Genomic DNA, 20,450 nt, shown 5'->3' with positions numbered 1-20,450 from the left:
GTCTTTAATTTATATCTTGTATGCAATTATATATATTTATGCAAAAACACTAAAATTAAAATTTATTATACTTTAAGTCGATGCGTCATGACTCACGTGACGTCCACCATTTTTTATTCCTTCTTGCTCTTGTTGAACTGTTAGAAGGTGTATAAACGACGTCTTATTGAAACTGGTGTCATGGTTTCCTCAGATGTAAGTGTTTATAAATATATTTATAGATATATATTGTACGTTTTTTAATTAATTACTATATCATATAGTCAATAATATACGTGGTAAAAAGAATTGATAATACGGATGTTAATTTAACGAAAGAGATATAGGGAGTACGAGGGTATTGAGGGCTTTGCTGTACTGTGTTTTGTGTGGCGTCGTATAGAAGAAAGACAGTTAATAGTAATGGCGGTAAAGTGAGGCAGTTATTCAATCATGTGGATCTTTCACCTCTTATATGTTTATTTTATCTTTTAAAATGAAATTAGTGTAGGGGTAATTTCAGTAGTTATGTTTCTTACAGTGAATGTTTTTTATTTCTTTGTTTGAACATGACAAAAACATGATGTTATTGGATTTAATTTCTAAATGTGGTTAACAAAGGAACACATTTTTAACTGCATAATATTAATAGCAAATTTAACAAAAGTATTAACAGTTATCGGACCATTTTTGAAGTAGTGATAAGTAGATGAAGCTTTTAGTATTAATTTTCATTAAAAATTGAACTCTGGATGCCGTAAAATGAGTGATGCTGTATATATTAGTGGTAGTAGTGGTTTTATTATTAGACTTAGCTCTCTAACTAAAAGGTTATGAATTTTGAAAATCAATCATTTTTAAATCAATTGATATTCAAATTGTGCTTTTGAATTGAAAGTAAGACTAAGATAAGCGTTTATACAACTGAAAATTAAATATATCACAAAATACCTACCATGCAACTATAGTGGCCTTAAATGCAGTGAGAAGTAGGTAAAAATGATTACTTTGGAAGTATATCACACTTACATGTACTGAATTAAGGACTCATTATAAAGTGTGACCATTCATGCACACGTGTACATGAGACAAAATAACTAAAAAATTGTAGAACGATAATATTACTTTCAGAAGTGAGAAAACTATGAAAGGAGATTTAAAATATGCCATGTACAATAAAAACATAGCATTTCTGTCACAGAACTGTTAACAATTAAGTATTTCACATACAAAATACAAATTTTTAGTGATGTAGTTTTAATAAACTATATGAAGATTTGTTCATGAATATATTAAGTGTTCTGAATAGTCTGAGTAGAGATTTTAATGTTAAGATTAAAAAAATACTTTTCATCTCAAATTTTCTTTGTGTAATCCATAATTTCTACAAAATGTTTCATATGTTTAAATAAAACAATATATTTTTGTTCTACCATATCAATGTACAGTTAGTCAGTTTGACTGACTTCATATCAGTGTACAGTTAATCAGTTTGACTTCATAACAGTCAAACAAAAAATAATCTAAAATTAACCTTTATATTTGTAGAATTATTTCAAATTGTAACATGAAACTACATTTACTTATCCTAGGTAGGTTTAAGCTCATAAGTTATCATTTATTCATGATTTAAATTTTTTTTTTTTGTTTTACACTTTTGATTGCCCTTTGAACCCTGACTGCTTGCTACTACAAGTTGTAAATCACTTGTAACATGGAAATTGTTACACTGTAGAATTGTGTTACTCATAAGCTGATGAATAATTTTTATTTAATCAAATAATGTACCAAAGAACATAGGTCAAAACATGCAAAAAAAAGTAGACAATTTCCTCTGTCAGAATTTTTCTGGCTTTCTAACTATGCAATAACAGCCTTTACAAATTCATCCAAACTAGTCATCTTTCTGGGAAGAATGAAGATTGTACTGAAAGAGAAATTGACAGTTCTCTGTTCATATGGTGGTGTAATATAATATGTCATTTGCTAAATGAAAACTTTGCCCTTTTGTTTAAAAATAATGCAGAATTAAACGTAAAAAGAGAGCTATTAACAAATCCTGAAAGATAAGATGTTGAAATGGTGTCTGTTTGTGTAACTGATAGCTCTGATACCAGATAAAATTGAAGGTTGTATTAGTTTTGGTTTATCTGAATGATGACAATTTTATTGCAAAAATGTATTTAATTTTGTTCTTGTAGGAGGGGTGGTGGATAAAATAAGAGGAAGAGGATATGAACTAGTGGATTTCAAAATTGTTGTAAATATTGTCTTATAAAATTAAGAACTTAACTTGTATGCTGGGAAAATATTGGTTATCCATGATTTTATGCTATACTAAGTGGTATGACACAAGTGGATAAACTCTTTTGTCCATGGTATCCTTTAGAAGTTTCAGCATTTTACATTCAAAATTTTGTAAACTTTGTTGTTTTTCATACCAGTTAATATGGCATAAACACTTTGCTAATAATCTATATCTGACTAGTATTTAAGTTCTTAATTCTCTAAGAAAATATTTTAAAAATCCTGAACTTCCCATAGTGTTATACAGTAACAAACTTCCTTCTGGCATGTTTGTTTTATCCCACATTGCTTCAGAATGTACAAAATTAAATGTAAATTGCTTCTTATGATATCATCTGTGTTCAGAGAAACCATAATTTTTATAGCCTTCAATTCTGTTTGATTAGAGAAATATAAACAAAAAATCTTGCCCCTTTTGCCACACTTTTCTTTCAGGCTTTAATAGTTAATAGTGATTTTATGTTAAATTATATATTACCTATAACCAGTAGAAAGCCAAGATTTTAATTTATAAAATGTCATGTTGCATACTGAACAAAAAATTGTCAATTTTTAATACAGGGTTTATTCCTGTGGGAAATGACTAGCTTTGGATTTTTAATGGCTCTTGTTACATAGAAAGTCAGAAATGTTGATAGAGGAAGATGTTTGCATCTTCATGCTATTTTACATTTGGTGAATTATTTAATTATACATTTTATGTATAATGAATTATTTAATTATACATTTTATGTATTTCTGCCATTAGTATAAAAATATTGTAGGTAATTTATTTTGTGTTTTTGTGGTTATTCTGTTATAAAAGTGAAAAAATAATGTTTTTGGGCAGGAGTGGTGTGATTTTCTATTCAGTAGCTCTGAGCAATGACAATTTTATAGAGTAAGTTATATTTAATTTGATACTTTTTCAGTTGATAGATAAAATAAGAATGATGACATGTCAAGAGAAAGTCATGCTAGGAGAAATTCAGGATTTTATGAAATATTACCTTGTAGACTTAAAATTCAGACTCAAAATATGAATTATCTACATTTTCATGCTACACTAGTTAATAAAGTAGTTCAGTAATATTTAGAATCCTAAATTAGGATTTATTATTAAACTTTGTCATATGATGTAAATGATATCTGGGCAGATTGTATTAATCCATATTTTAATAATACAAGTTTTAAGTTCTTTTATTTAAAAAATATTCAGAATTTCTTCTAGTGTAAGATTGTGATGTTCAATCTCTAGGGATTCTTCCTTCAATTTATTTACCACCCCTCAAAGAAGTATGAAATTTAATACAAGTTTCTAATTTTGTCAGTATTCAGGCAAAGCATATTTTTCGTAGCCTTTAATCTTATTTGGTTATAAAGCTGTGAAGTAAACAAGACCCTTCTTGCTACACCCACCAGTCGCATCTTTTTTAGAAATGATTAACAGAAAGCCAAGATTTTCATCTATCAAATGATGTATTATGTGCTTTCTGTAAAGAGAGTTATGAATTTTACTTTAAATCCAGGCTTGATTCCTTTTGCACATTGTTATTCAATTTTCTTTGGTGCATTATTAAATTAAATGAAATTTCAGTGCAATGCTACCATTGTTATTTTAACTGAAGCTTAGTTTGTATTTTTCCAAATTGTAATCTTTTGTTTCTATGTCCTTTCATCTTCAGAAGACAATATAAAGAAATTAGTCTTAATCCTATTTACTTTCTCAACAGTCTTATAAACATCAGTAAAATTACCCCTAAACTTTAATCAAGATAAAATTAGAAATCTATACAAAAACATTTCCTATCTGACATCATCCTTGTAACTGTTTTCAAAATTTTAGTCTGATGGTCTCATTTCTTAAGACAATTTTTAAAAATGAATTATTTCACTGTCTCACTCTTTTAGGAAAAAAAGTAGGTGGATTTCTCTTTGTTTTAAAAATTCAGTAATGTTGATGTAGTGTAAACTTTGCATATTTAGTGTAATATTGGTGTGCGTGTTGATGTTTTTCATTATAATTTGTATTGAGTACTGCTACTTTTAGAAGTTAAACTAAGTCAACATTACAGTTTTATTGTGTGCATTAAATTTGTTTTTGCTAAGGATATTTTTTGATTGAGAAAAATATTTTTTCATCTTAGTGTAAAAATTTCATTTGCATAACCTCTAGAACCTTGTAACTCAGTTGTTTTCATAAATACCATGAAAAAATTATAAAATATTCATGCCCATACTACACACATAATATTGATTGACACTTAACTGAAATATTTAAGTTTCCTGACTGTGAATTTCCACATAACATATATTATGGTCCTTTTAAAGTTTTTTTTGGTACAGTCAACCAAAAGGGGCTGAAAGTGTCATGAAAATGTATATGTAATCTAAGCATATATACTGGAAATTAAATATGCTTACAACAATAAAATAACAAATGTCTTAACCTCTGACTAATGCAACAAGCATCCCTTTGGATTGTGTGTGTGTGGGTCTCAAGCATGGTGTTAGACATGACCAATTGACTTTAGGAAATATTCAAGGCTTAACTAACCTGAGAAGAGTGTGACAATCCATAAATTAAACATAGCTAAGCTACAAAAAAAAAATCTTAGTTTTGAACAGTACCAAATAGAATAACATTAAATGAAGTAAGGTTACCTTTGCCTCTGTTAATGTCATTACAAACTGAGTGGACAACAATGTGTATGAGCAGTGTATGTGTGTTTGTGTACATGTACACTGTTTGGGCATTATTATGTATGTGTTCCTGTAGACTGTACTTGGTGGGTAGGCAAATTTGGTTAGAATGAAAACATTGAAAGTTGTTGCCCAAGTTTCTGTTCTGTTTAAGTTTAACAGGTCATTGTTTGTTTCCTGAAGATACTTTGTAATATTAGTTGGCTCAGCTTTTACAGGTCATTGTTTGTTTCCTGAAGATACTTTGTAATATTAGTTGGCTCAGCTTTTACAGGTCATTGTTTGTTTCCTGAAGATACTTTGTAATATTAGTTGGCTCAGCTTTTTACAGGTCATTGTTTGTTTCCTGAAGATACTTTGTAATATTAGTTGGCTCAGCTTTTTACAGGTCATTGTTTGTTTCCTGAAGATACTTTGTAATATTAGTTGGCTCAGCTTATTTTTTTACCAGTGTACAATTTATCATGAAATAAGGCATCAAAAATTAGTTGAATGAAGATGCCAAATAAACATTAGTTGTACTTTTGTAAATAAATCAAATATAAAAAAATATCAATTGTAGTAATTGGGTCTTTGTATGTCAGTATAGTTGTAATTGTTTTTTTTAAACACCCTCAATTAAAATCAAGCTCTACAAAGTGAATCTTACAGTATATATAAATCAGTACATTAATTTTTTCTTATTGCTTATAAACAATATAATAGCAAACTTGAGAGAATTATTGGCATTTTTTGAAAGACAATATGTGATGGGTGGGTATGGTGCTGTGTCAAGTGGTTTTGACTTTCTGGTTTATATTCCAGTAAAGTTTTTTTAAGTTTATAGATATACAGTAGTAATAAAGTTTAAAAAATTTTGAATATAATTTGTGAAATGTTGACATGCTCACTTTGATCTAGCTGTGTATGTAGGATTAAATTTTCAGTAACCACTTGGTTCTTATCAGACTTGGTCACAGATGACGCATCTTGTAAGAAAAACTTGTTTAATTGTTATACTTGCAATAAACTTGCAAGATGTTTAATTATTGACGTGAATATTTTTTTACTTCCAGAATGATATGGAGCCTGAACAGTACTGTAAGCTCTTCATTGGAGGCCTTGACTATAGAACGACAGAAGATTCTCTCAAGGCACACTTTGAACAGTGGGGAGAAATTGTTGACTGTGTAGTGATGAGAGATCCTAACACCAAAAAGTCTCGAGGTTTTGGTTTTATTACATACAAGAAAGCACACATGGTTGATGATGCTCAAGCAGCTCGACCTCATAAAGTGGATGGTAGAGAAGTTGAACCTAAACGGGCAGTTCCTCGAGAGGTATTAATTTATATTCACGTGTGTGTGTGTGTAAGACTGGTCCAAATTTTTAAAGGTCACAGTTTATCTTTCATGCATACATATTTTTGACACTAGTGTTATACTATTGTTAAACGTTATTATTATAAAAGTTCATAAAAGGTTTCTTCCTAGCATAAAGCTAATCCTGCTTGTGACATTTATTTTAGAAATAATTAGAAGCATGGAAGCTTTATTAACTATTCTGTAGTGAGGATTAATGTTAGAATATATATAGTTAATATCCTTTGTTTAAGGTTTAATATTTATCATACAGAAATTTGCTCTGGAGTGAATCTTGTTTCAGTATAAAAAGAAAATGGTGTGACTAAATGTCTTGTTTTTTAGGATTGTGGAAAGCCAGAAGCACAAGCAACAGTAAAAAGAATTTTTATTGGTGGGTTGAAAGACGACGTGGAAGAGGAACATCTCAGAGACCATTTTGGACAGTATGGTAATATTGTCAATGTCAATATTGTTACTGAAAAGTCGACAGGAAAAAAACGTGGTTTTGCTTTTGTGGAATTTGATGACTATGACCCTGTGGATAAAATTGTATGTAAGTAACTGTTGAAAGGACTTGTTTTTTGTTTGTACTAGTTGTTTTTCATTTTCTTATTTTGCTTAAAACAAATACTAAAAAAACAAACTCAAGTCTTAACATTTAGTTATAATTTCATTTTGGACAATCTTTGGGGATGTGCAGTAAATTTATCAAAACTTGATGTTACTCATTTTCTCCACTTTTACCCAGGATGCTTGGGCTGGAAAATACTAAGCATGTTATGTTGAGCTGTTTTGAATGAGATTGAATTTATTTATTATTTAAAATATGTAAATTTCTTTGCTGTGTAAAGATACTGTGCTCAACATGACTTGAATTTCTATTTATATTAAACTCCTTTTACCTTTCTTAAACTATCAAGTAAATATCTCATGTTAAATATGTAACTAATTATGTTTTGTAAGATGCTTATATGAATTTCATTTGTGATTTGGCAAAAATGTTTCTGAGAGAGAGGTAAATGTAAAAGTAGTAAGCTTAATGTTTCATACATTTTTTGCTATGCACCACTGATTTTTTTTTATTTTATGGCTTTTGACTTGTTTTATGTTTTGTTTTAATGATTTTAAAGCTAAAATGTTGGAAGTGGGCAAGTTTTGTATCTTAATGTTTTATGGAGTAAAGTTCCAATATGGAAGAGCTTGTAATTTATATCTTGCAGCAAACCTTTAAAGCATGTGGAACCCATTACTTCTTGATCTTTAGTGCTTTCATCTGAAAACTAATTTTAATTAAACTAACAAACCATATTTATAGCTAATAATCCTAAATCTGGCAAAAATACTTTTTGTATAAAAAATCAAGTTTGTGAAATTATACCAATGATCTTTGGAGTGATTGTGTTAAGTAGAAGGTGGGAAACAATTGGTTGAAATATATCCCATTGTTTGGTTCTATTGTAATGCAGCAACTCTGTAATGGAATTTTTTCACTAAAATGATCCTATATTTCAGCCCATTTCAATAAATATATTATTTTAAAAGCAGGCAACAATGGATTTAACTTAGTGGCTGACTGCATACTTTATATCATCTTACTTCATATTTAAGTTTGTGTGAAATAAACACACTTGGGGCATTTAAATGTAAAGTGCTTTACACTTAGCAATGTAAACTGACAATAAGAATTTCCTCAGTTTCAAACTGATTTTTTTTAACTTGGCAGTGTCTTCATTTTTCAAACATGTTTTCTTCATCTTTAGTGAAAAAACATCACATTCTTAAAGGAAAGAAGACAGAAGTTAAAAAGGCTCTATCCAAGCAAGAATTAGAAACTGCTAGGATGAGAGGTTCAAGTAGCCGTGGGCCAAGTGGAGGAGGGGGTGGAGGAGGAGGAAGAAACAGCTCATCGTTTGGAGGGGGAAGAGGTTCATATTTTAAAGCAAATTCTTTAACATTACTTATTTCAAATTCTGTTATCTGTTAAGCTCAGTTTCTTCACATACAACTTTATTAGAAGCATATTAGTGTGTTTGAAATTTGAGCTTGTACCAATATATTTTATTAGATCAATAACAATCTTTTAACATTACAAATATTCATTTTGCAGGTAGATTATAGAATTTTTATTTCAAATTCTCAAATAATAGTTTGTTTTTCCACATTAATGGGAAAGATAATTCAGTCTACTTTTATCTCGTAAGTCTCTAATAAAACACCTGTTACAAATAAGCTTCTTTCTCTAAGTGAAAAATGTTGACATAATTAAGTCTAATGAATTAAACTTGCAAATTAAAAAAATCATTTCAAAGTGTGCAGTTTATATCTTGTGTTTTGGTAAACTTGTTGAATATTAATGATAAATATTTGTTCTTTGCTGTCAAAATGTTCCTTTAATTTGCCATATGGTTTTTATAACCTTTTTCTAACAACTTTCAATTTTAGTACAAGTCTTTCAGGAAACACAAAAGGAGTAGGTTATTTGTTTATAGCTTGTATGCTATAAAGCTCTGCTGGAATTTCTTGTTGATATTTCCTATATCAGTTTCACAAAGTTGGTAACTTTAAGCTGATGCTACCTTAATTTTCCAATAGGAGGAAGAGGCGACTTTGGTGGTTCTTCATATGGAGGTGGTGGACAAGGCATGGGAGATGGTGGTTATGGTGGACAAGGTAAGGCTAGATTACATTTTATAACTTGTACCAACAGTAAATGAATTTTATGTATGGGCTGTTCTTTAATGTTTTGAAAGTTTCCATGAGTTGTATATAAATATTATTGATAGATTGTTCTTGCTTTAAATCTTGTATATTTTCTGTGTATGCATGTGGACATATAAATGAATATATATAGTTTAATATTACCTGATTAAAAAGACTGTAGGATAGACTCTCTTAGAGAGAAAAGAGTGAAGAATATTTGATCTGTGTTCTTTTAATTAAGTTGAAGGCTTTGTAATATAAATTTAAGAGTATTTTATGGTTGTTTTTATGTGGAATTGGTTTTTGTACATTCTTAGGATTTGGAGGAGGATATGGTGGTGGTCCAAGTTATGGTAACCAAGGAATGGGAAGCTATGGTGGTGGTGGTTTTGGACAAAGTGAGTGTTCAGTTTGGTATTACTGATATTTTTAGTGCTTGTTTTGGAGTTGAGCAGTAGGTTGTTGGAATACTTGTATACATTAGATAAGCCTTTTAACATTACCTATTAGCCTTGAGAGATTTAAGCTTTGTATATGTGGTTTCAAGTAATTGTTCTAGATTAGTTGTGTATAGTATTTTAATCCATACTGTTTCGTAGTTTCAGTTGTAATTTTACCAAAATGAAATTTACATAGGCCCTGCTTGGGGTGGTGATTTTGGAGCTGGATATGGTGGCAGTTATGGAGGTGGTGCAATGAAAAGTGGTGGTTTTACACAGAGAGGAAGTGGACCATATGGAGGTTTGTTCTGCATGTTTTTGTGCCTGTTTTCTTGTTTTTGTATATCTAGTACTTATTACTGTTAAATGTGCTTTTTAATATTAAAACTGAACATTCTAACCTTTGTTTTGAAACTTAAAGCAGTATGGCTTTATTGTGCAGTGAACTTAATGTGTAATATAATTTTTTTGTTTCTAATGAAATTGTGGTTCGAATAACTCATTTCATAATAAATGATGCTTAAAGGTCATATGTACAGCCTGTTATTCATAAAGTGTGATTGAATTGGAATTGATGGTAAATCTTGTCTTAACACTGAAATATTTGTTAGTTTCCACTTCGGTTTTTGTGCATGTTAAAACATGCAAGAAGAAGAATTGATGCAAAGTATCAAAGTTGAGTTTTACATGATGAGTACTTGTTCAGTAAGTTTGCACATACAAATTATCATACAATGCATCAGGAACTTATCGTTAATCTTTTGAAAATAATTGAATAGACAGTTTTATACATCGGTTTGTTTTTATATCAATGTGACATCAATGTTTTTATATCCCTGCACAAAGATTTAAAACTTAATTTTTATGCTGTAAATCAATTTATTTATTTTTTATATTTCTTGCAGGTGGTTATGGAAGTGGTGGAGGAGGTGGCGGCGGTGGTGGTGGCAGTTATGGCGGATTTAGAAGGTTTTGAGTTCAGAGAACAGTGATGTACAAAGGGTATGATTTTGTGTAATTTTTTTTTTCTCTTATTTTAAAAAGAGCAACATATTCATCTGCTAGGATTTTTTGGGTTAGTTTTAAAGATGTTTCATCCCTAATTATGGAATGAATCAGTATATTGCACTTATAAAATTAACCAGAAACTTAATCTGAAAAATTTGCACAATTTTTTTTTTCATTGGATTTCACAGTAAACCTGTAAAATTGGTTTTGAGGAGTTCTCATTATCTTGTCATTAACATTTTATTCTGAACAGTAAAAATAGGTACTCTGTTGGACAAAGTAGGCTTAGTTTATCACATTTATTCTGCCATCTGAGTGAAGAAAAGAGGTTTAGTAACTTATTTATGAAGTCAGTTTGAGCTAATATCTTTTACGTTTTGATTTAGGGATGTATTAAGCAGCTACCAGAACACAGTTGTAACCATGATCTTCAGGGCAGGCAGGGTTCAGAGAAGGCTGTAGGTACCTTATGTTTGAGGCAGGAAGACAGCAGGCCAACTTACAGGTTTCAGCTTGACAGGAACCATCAGCTAGGTCATCTAATCCTACAGTCAGCCACTTAGAAGAATTTCAGTTGTTACCCATTACATTCACACAATTGATAGCATAAAAATGAGAATAAAAAAACTGTCACTGCAGACTCAAGTCTTAGCTTAATTCATCCCCTTAGTGTGTATTTTGAATTTTTTTTTGTCAGTGGAGTGTAGGTTAGCCAATGCTATTTTATATGTTGGTTTTTAAAATCTTCATTCTTTTATCACTTCATCACGTTTACTTTTCCACAACATATCTAAAGGACATGAAAGACCCTGAAAATATTCTTAAAGTATAAATGAATCATGAGTTTTTATATAATATTATTCATTTTCCTATTTTTGTCAGTGGTCGTATGGTTGTTATTGTTAATACAGCATTGTAGTACATTCCGCTTGTGTGAGTACTGGCTAACTCCCTGTTGTGGTAATAAAATAGTTCAGTCATCCAAACCACTGGAGGGTCTCTAGGTTTCATGGATTTACTACTGATACTCAGTTTGAGAAAGGAAATACACTAGATCACATCTTACAAATGATTAATTTCACATTTTGATTTAGAAAATTACGAAACATTAAATACATTAAGGAACATTAGGAAAAAATACCTCATACAATAGCATTTCAAATTTTTGTAGCTAATGAAGAACACATGCATATAATTTTAATTGTGTTAAACTGAGTAAAATACATTATTAATTCATCACACTGCAAATAAGTGTTTTCTTGGTGTAAATGTATTAGACTTCAGATTCAAACATATACAAGGCTGAGTGGGAGAACAAAGTACCACAACCTTAAGAGAAAGTATTTGGTTTTTACTTACAAAATACTTTTGGATAATAGAAAATGAGTAAAATAATCTGGGTTGTTGTGAGCACTGTTGAATATATATATCTTGGGTAAGAAACTTGTAGTTTTTTGTTTTTTTTTATGGTTTAAAGTTTTCTAAAAATTAGGAAGGAATCCCGAAGTCAACTATTTTTCAGTTTAGGATATAGCTTTTTTTAATGTGAAAATATAGCCATTCCATAGTTTGAACAATAAATAACATGTTGCTTCATGGGATATACAGTGTAAAGTCTTGTAATGATAGAAAAATCAGGAAATGCAAGAATAATGCGAAAGGTTAGAAGCAAATAATAAAAAGTAAATGAAGTGCAGACCATCATTAAGTGTAAATGAAAGTTTTTAATTTTTAAAATGTAAGGGGAATTAAATCTTTTGGTCAAATTAGGATGCCTGTAAGTACATACATATTAACTCTTTACTGTTGTGTAAAATTATATACAGACATAGACACATAGGAGAATTTTGGTTAAGGTTATTTCTGTTTGGGAATGCCTGGCATGGCCAGGTGGTTAAGGTACTTGACTCGTAATCTGAGGGTCACGGTTTTGAATCTCCGTCACACCAAACATGCCCACCCTTTCAACCGTGGGAGTGTTATAATGTAATGTTCAATACTATTATTTGTTGGTAAAAGAGTAGCCCAAGAGTTGGTGATGACTAGCTGCCTTCCCTCTAGTCTTGCACTGCTAAATTAGGGATGTCTAATGCAGATAGCTTTTGTGTAGCTTGGTGCAAAATTCAAAAACAAACTCTTTGGGGATTTATTACTGTTATTTGCTGTGAGTGGGAAGACATTTACTTAAGAAAAACTTCAAATGCAGTACTATCAGAATGTGTTGTCATTGAGATGGAAATTTGTTCAAGTCTGAGGTGCAATCTAATTGCATATATTTTATTTGGATGGATGAGTAACATCTTAAACACCATAATTAAATTATAAAAATTTTAATGGAATTTAAAATCTTAAAAAAAAAAAAAAGCAATGATATCTTGTTAGTACGTTAATAAAATAGATTACTATAAATTGTGATTCGACCCAAGATGCAAGTTTTTATTCATCATCTTCTAAACAGTCACAGAAAATTCATTATATAGAAATCTTTTAAAATAACTATCTCAGTAAAGATAATAAACTAGCCATTTACCTACTAGAATTTCAACTGATTAATAACGAATTACCTTATTACATGTTTGTGTTAAGTCTTACCTGATTAGATATTCAGTGTTGCTTGTAGGATATTTCTCGAGTGGGCTAAATTCCTAATCCTGCAGACTTTCAGAAAGTGAGCCATCCATTTAACAAAATAGGTATCAACTTTACAAGTTGTAAAAGCATGCCATATTTTCCGTTTCTTTATTTTGATTCATAATTTTTATCATTTTGTATGTACTGAGTCGCACCTACAAATTCACTGACAAAATTGCCTTCTCTGTGATTTTCTGTTTTTTTTTAATTAATCTCTTTTTGGATGACTCTGGACTTTTTGTGTTTTTTTTTCTGACATTTTTGATATCCAATAATATGAAGGGAATCTCCTGCAAAACCAGTTGACGTTATATTCATTTGCATATCTCAATGAATTAATTACTTTTTGGAATTTTCCATTTACGGTTGCAGTGTATAATGATAGTCATTAAAAATACATTTCAAATAGTGGGCACACCTGAAAAAATAGTGCATTTTTCTTTGAGTGAACTAGTATGTAAATAGATGGTTACTTTGCACTTGTAGCAATCAAAATATTGTAAATAAGCAAAGTAGGCATCCTAGAAGCAACACTTGATATTGTTCACCATTTATCTTACAGTGCACTACAGAATAAATATTTCCTGTTTGTTGCAAACAAAAATTAAACTTTGTGGCAAATTCAGTGTGGGTAACATGGACTACATAAAAATCCTTTTTTTTTTTTTTTTAAATAACATAGAATTGTTGGTGATTAACACTATAACTCTGCTATAAGTTCGTTAGGTTTAAGATATTCTGATTAATGGGACTGAAGTTTGGTCCATTTAAATAAAGTCCAAAAAAAGGATATATTTTAATACAAATAAAATTCATACATTCATAAAATAACTAAACTATTTTTTTCTCTAATTCTAATTACCTTCCCATTCAAATTTCATAGCATTTACTTAATTACTCATAAGAAATACTTGTGACAAGCAAAATTCGTTTTAAATATTCTATTGGAGGAATAACTCGAAGTCTTAATTAAAAAAAAAAAAAGTATGTTCAACAAAGTTGAATTGACAGAAGTGGGCTGTTTAAATAGTTCATTAATCAAATGAAAATGGTTATTTCATTCATGTATAATTTCTACTAGCTAACTAGATGAGGAAAAGATATACTAAGAGGAATTTCCAAATTTACCTTGCTTAGACAGTTTTAGCTTCAAACCAGATGTATGATCAGTTTGGCTTTTAGTTACTTACCTGATGCTCTACTCAAAAGTCAGCTAGCAAGAGACATTAAAGAAGTATGTGTAGGAAGACTTACAGAAGACCTACCAGCTATCTTATATGCTATTTAAAATTAATGTTAAGGTCTGGAGTCAGCTAGAAAGGAGAGGTTGGTATAATTCTTGCTGTTTTTATTCAACTGGTAGTAGCATAGGTATGTAATAAGTGACTGAAATTGTCTTAGGAAGTATCTGTTTTATATTCTAGTAAACTCGTGTTTTTCAACATTAGTATATGTAATTCTCCAAAACAGGGCCAGAGTTTAAGTACCTCAGGCCTAACATGAAATGGTTTAAACTAGAGAATGCAATGATTGGTTAGAGACAAACTATTGTTGACCACTTTGCTATTTATCCAAGGAACAGAAGAAAACATCTAGCACAGTCTTTGTGTGTAATAAAAACTATGCTTGAAAATAATAGTATGTTTTTACTCAGAATTAATTGTCAGAAATTTGATACCTAATATATATTGGTGCTATAAATTTGTCATAAAATGACGTTTCTTTTGCTGATCAAAAGTTTTACACTTGGAAAAATAAAAATAATGGCTTGTTCACAAAATTACTATTTGGTGATTATAATCTTGCTTGTGATGTTTTAACATGTGCATGGATTGGTGATTATAATCTTGCTTGTGATGTTTTAACATGTGCATGGATTCCTTTTTTTCTTGAATTTGATGCTACGAGTTGAACTGGATTTTAAAGTTAAAAGATACTTCAAAAAATTTTAAATCAGATTTACTGTACAATAATTGGTTTTGTTATCTGTTTGGACAATTGAACATTTTGTGAAAACTAATAAATTTGATTTAGTTTTTAATATCTAGAAAGCAATTGAAAGATGTTTTCACCCTTTCATGCAAATGACTGTAGTATTTTCTGTGCATGTTAATTATTGTTACTTGTCACCCTTAGTTGCATGATCTATTTCTGGAAAAATAACATGAATATTTAAGTTTTTGTTATAATTGAGGTAACAGGTGGTTAAATTTTATTTATTAGTATTGTCATGAGGCATCTTGGAAACTTGCATTTCATTTGTAACTAGAAATGAAACATGATTTCCTTTAGATACTATAGTATCTGTAAACTGACCATTATATTGCTTGTGTCTTTTGGACCCTCAGAAATGGGGTATATGATGTATGTTTTGTTGGGGTGTGTGTGTGTGATGCTTTAATTTTGTTTGTGATTTACTGAGAGAATTTACATATGTATAGTGAAGTGTTGACATTCCTAGGGTACACTGTAAATTCATTAAACATTTGTGTGCCACTTGGAAAGCAACATTTAAGTTTTAGGATTTCAATTTTGAAGTTAAATATTTCAATTTTTAAAAGTGATAAAATGAAACCCACATTCATTTACAATAATACATTTATGAATGCCCTTAATTTTCACATTTTGTGAATTAGATACCATTTCAAAAATATCCATTGCTATTTTTAAGTACACAAAGATTGTTTAAAACTTTATTGGTAATAGGGTTACTAATATTGACCAACAATTAGCTTTTGCACATATTCTTGGGTGGGGGTTAGCATTAAGCATTTTGGACCTGGTCTACTTAAATATCTTTGATTCTCTATAACTGAAATGAGTGTGCATAGCCCATTGTTTGCTCAGATTTTTTGCTCTCCTGCAAAGATGAAAAGAGGGAGAACTTGATTATAAGCACTCAATATGTGGGGAAAAACTTTAGTTTTAAACAAGTCTTTGAAGATGTGTGTGTGTTCAGTAAAAAACTTCAAAAGACTTCTTTTTTGACAGATTAATTATATGAGCGTTTCGGGTATTTACTTAAAGTAAGCATGGGGGTTTCATTTTAGGATTAGAATGTTAACTTTTTAACGTGAGTAAAGTATGTATGCTTGTTTATTATATACATTGCATGTGGTTATGTTCACTGTACAATGTAGAAAGTGACAACAAACAAGACCTTTAGTTGGTATTTAAGGAACACTGGTAGGAAGCTTTATTTGCTGAAATACATTAAGGCATGATTTGTCAGTCCTTGGTTTATCTTGTAGGATAAATACTGTATCTTAGTAGGACATAATACGAACATGAAAGAGAAAATGAGGCAAAACATGCCAAACTGAAGCTAGTTGACAAAGTTGAAAATTACGTTCTGGGCAGCAGACCTTCACAAGGCTTTGTAGTAAGGAAAAACAGGGTATTGCATTTAAATCGGTAGCAGTTTAACTTTGGTTTTATTTTTTTTGTAATTAGTTGCTGTTAATTCCCAGTTATGTTACACCTTTAACTGATAGAATCTGAAATGCTTAAAATTTTCTTAGAACAGAAATTTAAAGAGAGGACCTATCTGTCAGTCTTGTTTTTTAACATGTAAGTTAAAGTAATAGTTGCATGTCAGGCTACTTAATTTTCAGCTGTATGTTTTAATAATTAAATGTTAAACTTAAGATTGATTTAATTAGTTATGATTGTTTTAGGTAGGCTAAGCCTAACTCGACAAAAATTAGGTATTGTAGCATTACAAAACTTTGAAAACATTTTAAGGATGCTAATTAATAAAGTAGATACTTTTTCTGGTTATATCTTGAAACATTTGGATGTTTTTAATAGGTATTCACTCTGAGGCTGAACACCGTAGTATGTTGAGAGCTGTCGTAAGATAGACGCCCGAGCAGTTGTGTGGTTTTATCGAATGTTCGAGTTGAGATATACAAAAGCAAGATCTTGTTCTGAATAAGGTAAACTTTTAAACTGGTTATATTACTGTATATTTGTATGGCTGTTCCATTAAAATGGACTTTGTAGTGGAAACATAAATGCAGTTACGTTTGTTCACAGATTTCAGTCTGATAAGTCTATGCTTTGCTGGGTTTAGCATTGTATTCTATTTACATATTTTAATAAGCACATGTCTTACTTTCATCCGTATGTACTCAGCTTTCACCTATGAGTGATGATCTGTCTGAAGCTTACTCTCGTTCACAGTGACCTCCTATAATTTAGTTTAGCCATAAAATATATTTTTGAATCCATGCTTACAAATTGGCTTTTTGAAATATATGCAGAGAATATCTTCTAGGCTAATTTGCTGTTACAGGGCCTCCTAATATTACAAACATAATGGATAAACAAAACATTTAAAAAAATAAATAAATATAAATACTGTAGTAAATTTGTGCTGGGGTTTCCAGTATATTTTACAGAGAAGATAAGTGATCCCAATTAATTTTTGGTTTGCCCTTTGCCCTGACTTTTGTTAGACGAACTTAAGATTTAAAAGCTTTTCTATTTATGTTTAACTACAAAAACATGCTGAGAATTGGCAGTGTAAGAAATTTTTCATATTAAATCAAAATTTAATTTTTTTTAAGTTTAAAAATTAATATTTGTATGTATTGTTACAACTGTTTTATTTCTTTGATTGAATTGACACATAATACGTGTACGAAAGCCATATGAATTACATGCCTAGTTTATGTTTAGCCTGTTGGAATGGTATTAAAAGATATTATTTACTCTATCAGTCAGGTGATGTTATTTATAATATTGATCATTTCAGAAGAATCATATGTTATTGGGTTATTAATTCTGTGGTTATCTGTATTAACTTGATTATAGGAAATATTCAGCCTCCAAATAAAGAATTTATGGAAAGCTGAAAATAACCATACATTACAAGTTAATAAAAATGGTTCTATTATAAATGTGATAAAGTAGAATGTTATAGTTTTTGTCACTCAGTGGCAGATATTGTCCTCAGTATTCTTTACCTCATGAAACGTAAGTATAGATTTAATAATATTGATTTAGGACTTGTTAGCCAGTATTTATGGACTTAAACATATGTCAATATTTTGATTAGACGTGTTAAGGTCCAGTGCTACATGAACTACTTTTATCTCATACCGGAAATGAAATGCAGTTTTTTTTTCATTATATGCTAATTTAAGAAATATTTTCTCCTTAGGGACACAGAAATAGCCACCAGTGAGATTGACTTTGGGCTGAAGTGGTGATCTGCCTTTTTGTCAGTTGACCTATTGTGTGTCATTCACAGTGAAAAGTTAAATTCTGTATTAACAACATGAGATGTAATAACGTAGTTTTTCATCTTCATAAAGGGTTGAGCAGTGATTAAATATTACTGATATATCTAGTGTTTATACAGAGTAATAAAACGTTGTCGAAATACAAATGTAGAGCTTTAAAACTATTTGTTTAACAACTGATAGTGATAGGTTTTATAAAAATGTCTCTGGAATGGTCATTCAGTATAGTACTTTCTGCATGTGTAGTAACTGAGGTAATGTGATAAAGTAAACAAGTCTGCGTGCCAAAATGTCATGTGTACTTGTAGAAGATATTTTACATAATTGCAGAAGAAGAAAACGTAAATGTGAAAATTGCTTGAAACAACACAACTTTTACAGAAGTTCTGTTAGTAACACCAAAATAATTTTATAGGTTATAAATCAGCAGTTTAAGTACGCTATTCCATTATATATAATTATTTACGTATATATGTTGCATCATTTCACAGAAACGGAATGACGACTGCACTCAAATGTGGTTTACATTTTGTATATTGGTGTAAAAGAAACCGCATGTATGGTTCCAGATGAAATTTTGTCTGTATTAAACACTTTTTTGTTTGTCAGTTAGTGGTTGTTGTTGTTTGTTTGTTTTTTTCAAATTATCTACGTTCAAGGTAAAAAATATAAGATCCACTATCATAGTTGGATTATTTACTAATTGACAGTATTCATTTGGAATCCTGCATTAAAATGAAAACTTTAAAAGGATGATGGCTGGAGAATCGTATATCTAGTATTTGAAAGGTCAGTGGCCAAAACTTGGTAATCCAGTTCATGCACAGTATAATATGAGGGATACAAGAATGTTTTTGTCCACTTTAGTGAAGATCATGAGTGGTTCGTGTTCATAAGACTTCCTGAACCTCATCATAACACTGAGGATAAGTTTTGCCAAAAGAAAGTAACATCCTGTCAGACACTTGAAGTCTCATCTGATGATAATTTGTATTCTTGGTCCTGTTGCTCATTATTCGTTGAAAAAGTGAACCTCGTGGGGGGATAATGCTGCTTGTGGGCAAACTGGTAAGATTTCTGATGTCATCAGTGAAGTAGCTATAGACTGGAGCAACTAGAAGAATGCAGCAAAGAGGACAAAAAAAAAAAGAAAAATATTAAACTACTGTTTTGGTTCAGGTCAATCTGTCTTCTAAAATAATGTTTTGACGACATTATCAGGGGGTAAACTTGTAAAACATGATCGTTCATATTTCTTCCTTCTTAAACAGGTCGTGTGACCTTCTGTGTAGGTGTTCTTTTTCCGCATAGGTATTACAGGAGGTTCCACAACATTGTTACATACATATTCGCCGGACCTTCGTGTCTGTTTTTCAAACTAGTATTTCGTAAGGTTTACGAATATTGACTAATACCCTTCGATTGGTCCAATATTACTGTGGTTTCGCATAATACCTTGCTTTTGTGTATGTTCGGCTATTCCCGGATTTTCAGACCTTTCATTTTTTTTACTCATTTTTTATGGAATACTAAACGATGTTTTAAATTGTTTTGTCTGTTTAATATAAATATTTACATATTCACATTCAATTTTATAAATTCCACTTTTTACTGTCAGCTGTAATATCGTCTTTAGTATTAACACGTTTTATCGGTTCAACTAATCAGTGATGTCGAGAAACCCACTTGTTGAGAAATTTATATGCAAAACGCGATTCGGTTCAACTACTTGTTCAAGCGATTTACGAACTTTTCACGAGGAAAGAAAGTAGTAGTCTGGATTGAAATTTTAACAAAGTGGATGTGCTTAATCATTATACACTGCCTTGAAATTTTAATATTGGCCGAGAAATTGTTTATCTGACATTTTGTACGTAATACTTCAGGTAAAGGGTGAGTTCACGTAATTGAGAAAAACATTAAGTGTTGTGAAAATTAAATACAATTTATGGTAATCATACTTTGTTACGGTGAGGCATTCACATCATAAAAAAAACAAATGTTATGAGTGTTATATATGTTACAATGCTATTTTCTATAGCGTAACGTTCTGCTGAAATCGGATACTGAGTGAAACGTATTTGGCAATATTTAAATAGGGCAGGTTGAAT

At 30.4% G+C, this 20,450-nt stretch overlaps 1 protein-coding gene across 3 annotated transcripts; it reads left to right on the top strand.

Annotated features, from left to right (window-relative positions):
* The first annotated feature begins 53 nt into the window (after positions 1–53).
* On the top strand, positions 54–18,947 carry LOC143240058 (heterogeneous nuclear ribonucleoprotein A1-like 3). 3 transcript variants are annotated; one of them, XM_076481886.1, is made up of 11 exons: positions 54–195; positions 6,024–6,287; positions 6,654–6,864; positions 8,072–8,236; positions 8,904–8,981; positions 9,329–9,409; positions 9,648–9,752; positions 10,357–10,453; positions 10,846–14,416; positions 16,901–17,028; positions 18,258–18,947. In XM_076481886.1, exons 1-8 carry the CDS (start codon positions 181–183, stop codon positions 10,425–10,427), a joined length of 990 nt encoding a protein of 329 aa, XP_076338001.1. In that variant the 5' UTR covers positions 54–180; the 3' UTR covers positions 10,428–10,453; positions 10,846–14,416; positions 16,901–17,028; positions 18,258–18,947. The 3 variants fall into 3 exon arrangements, with proteins under 3 accessions (XP_076338001.1, XP_076338002.1, XP_076338003.1); XM_076481888.1 differs by lacking the exon at positions 54–195 and adding an exon at positions 388–408; XM_076481887.1 differs by lacking the exon at positions 10,846–14,416.
* The last annotated feature ends 1,503 nt before the right edge of the window (positions 18,948–20,450 follow it).

Source organism: Tachypleus tridentatus, chromosome 13 (genome assembly GCF_004210375.1).
Source record: "Tachypleus tridentatus isolate NWPU-2018 chromosome 13, ASM421037v1, whole genome shotgun sequence".
Taxonomy (NCBI): domain Eukaryota; kingdom Metazoa; phylum Arthropoda; class Merostomata; order Xiphosura; family Limulidae; genus Tachypleus; species Tachypleus tridentatus.
Note: the sequence above shows the minus strand (reverse complement) of the source record. Positions and strands in the feature narration are given on the sequence as shown.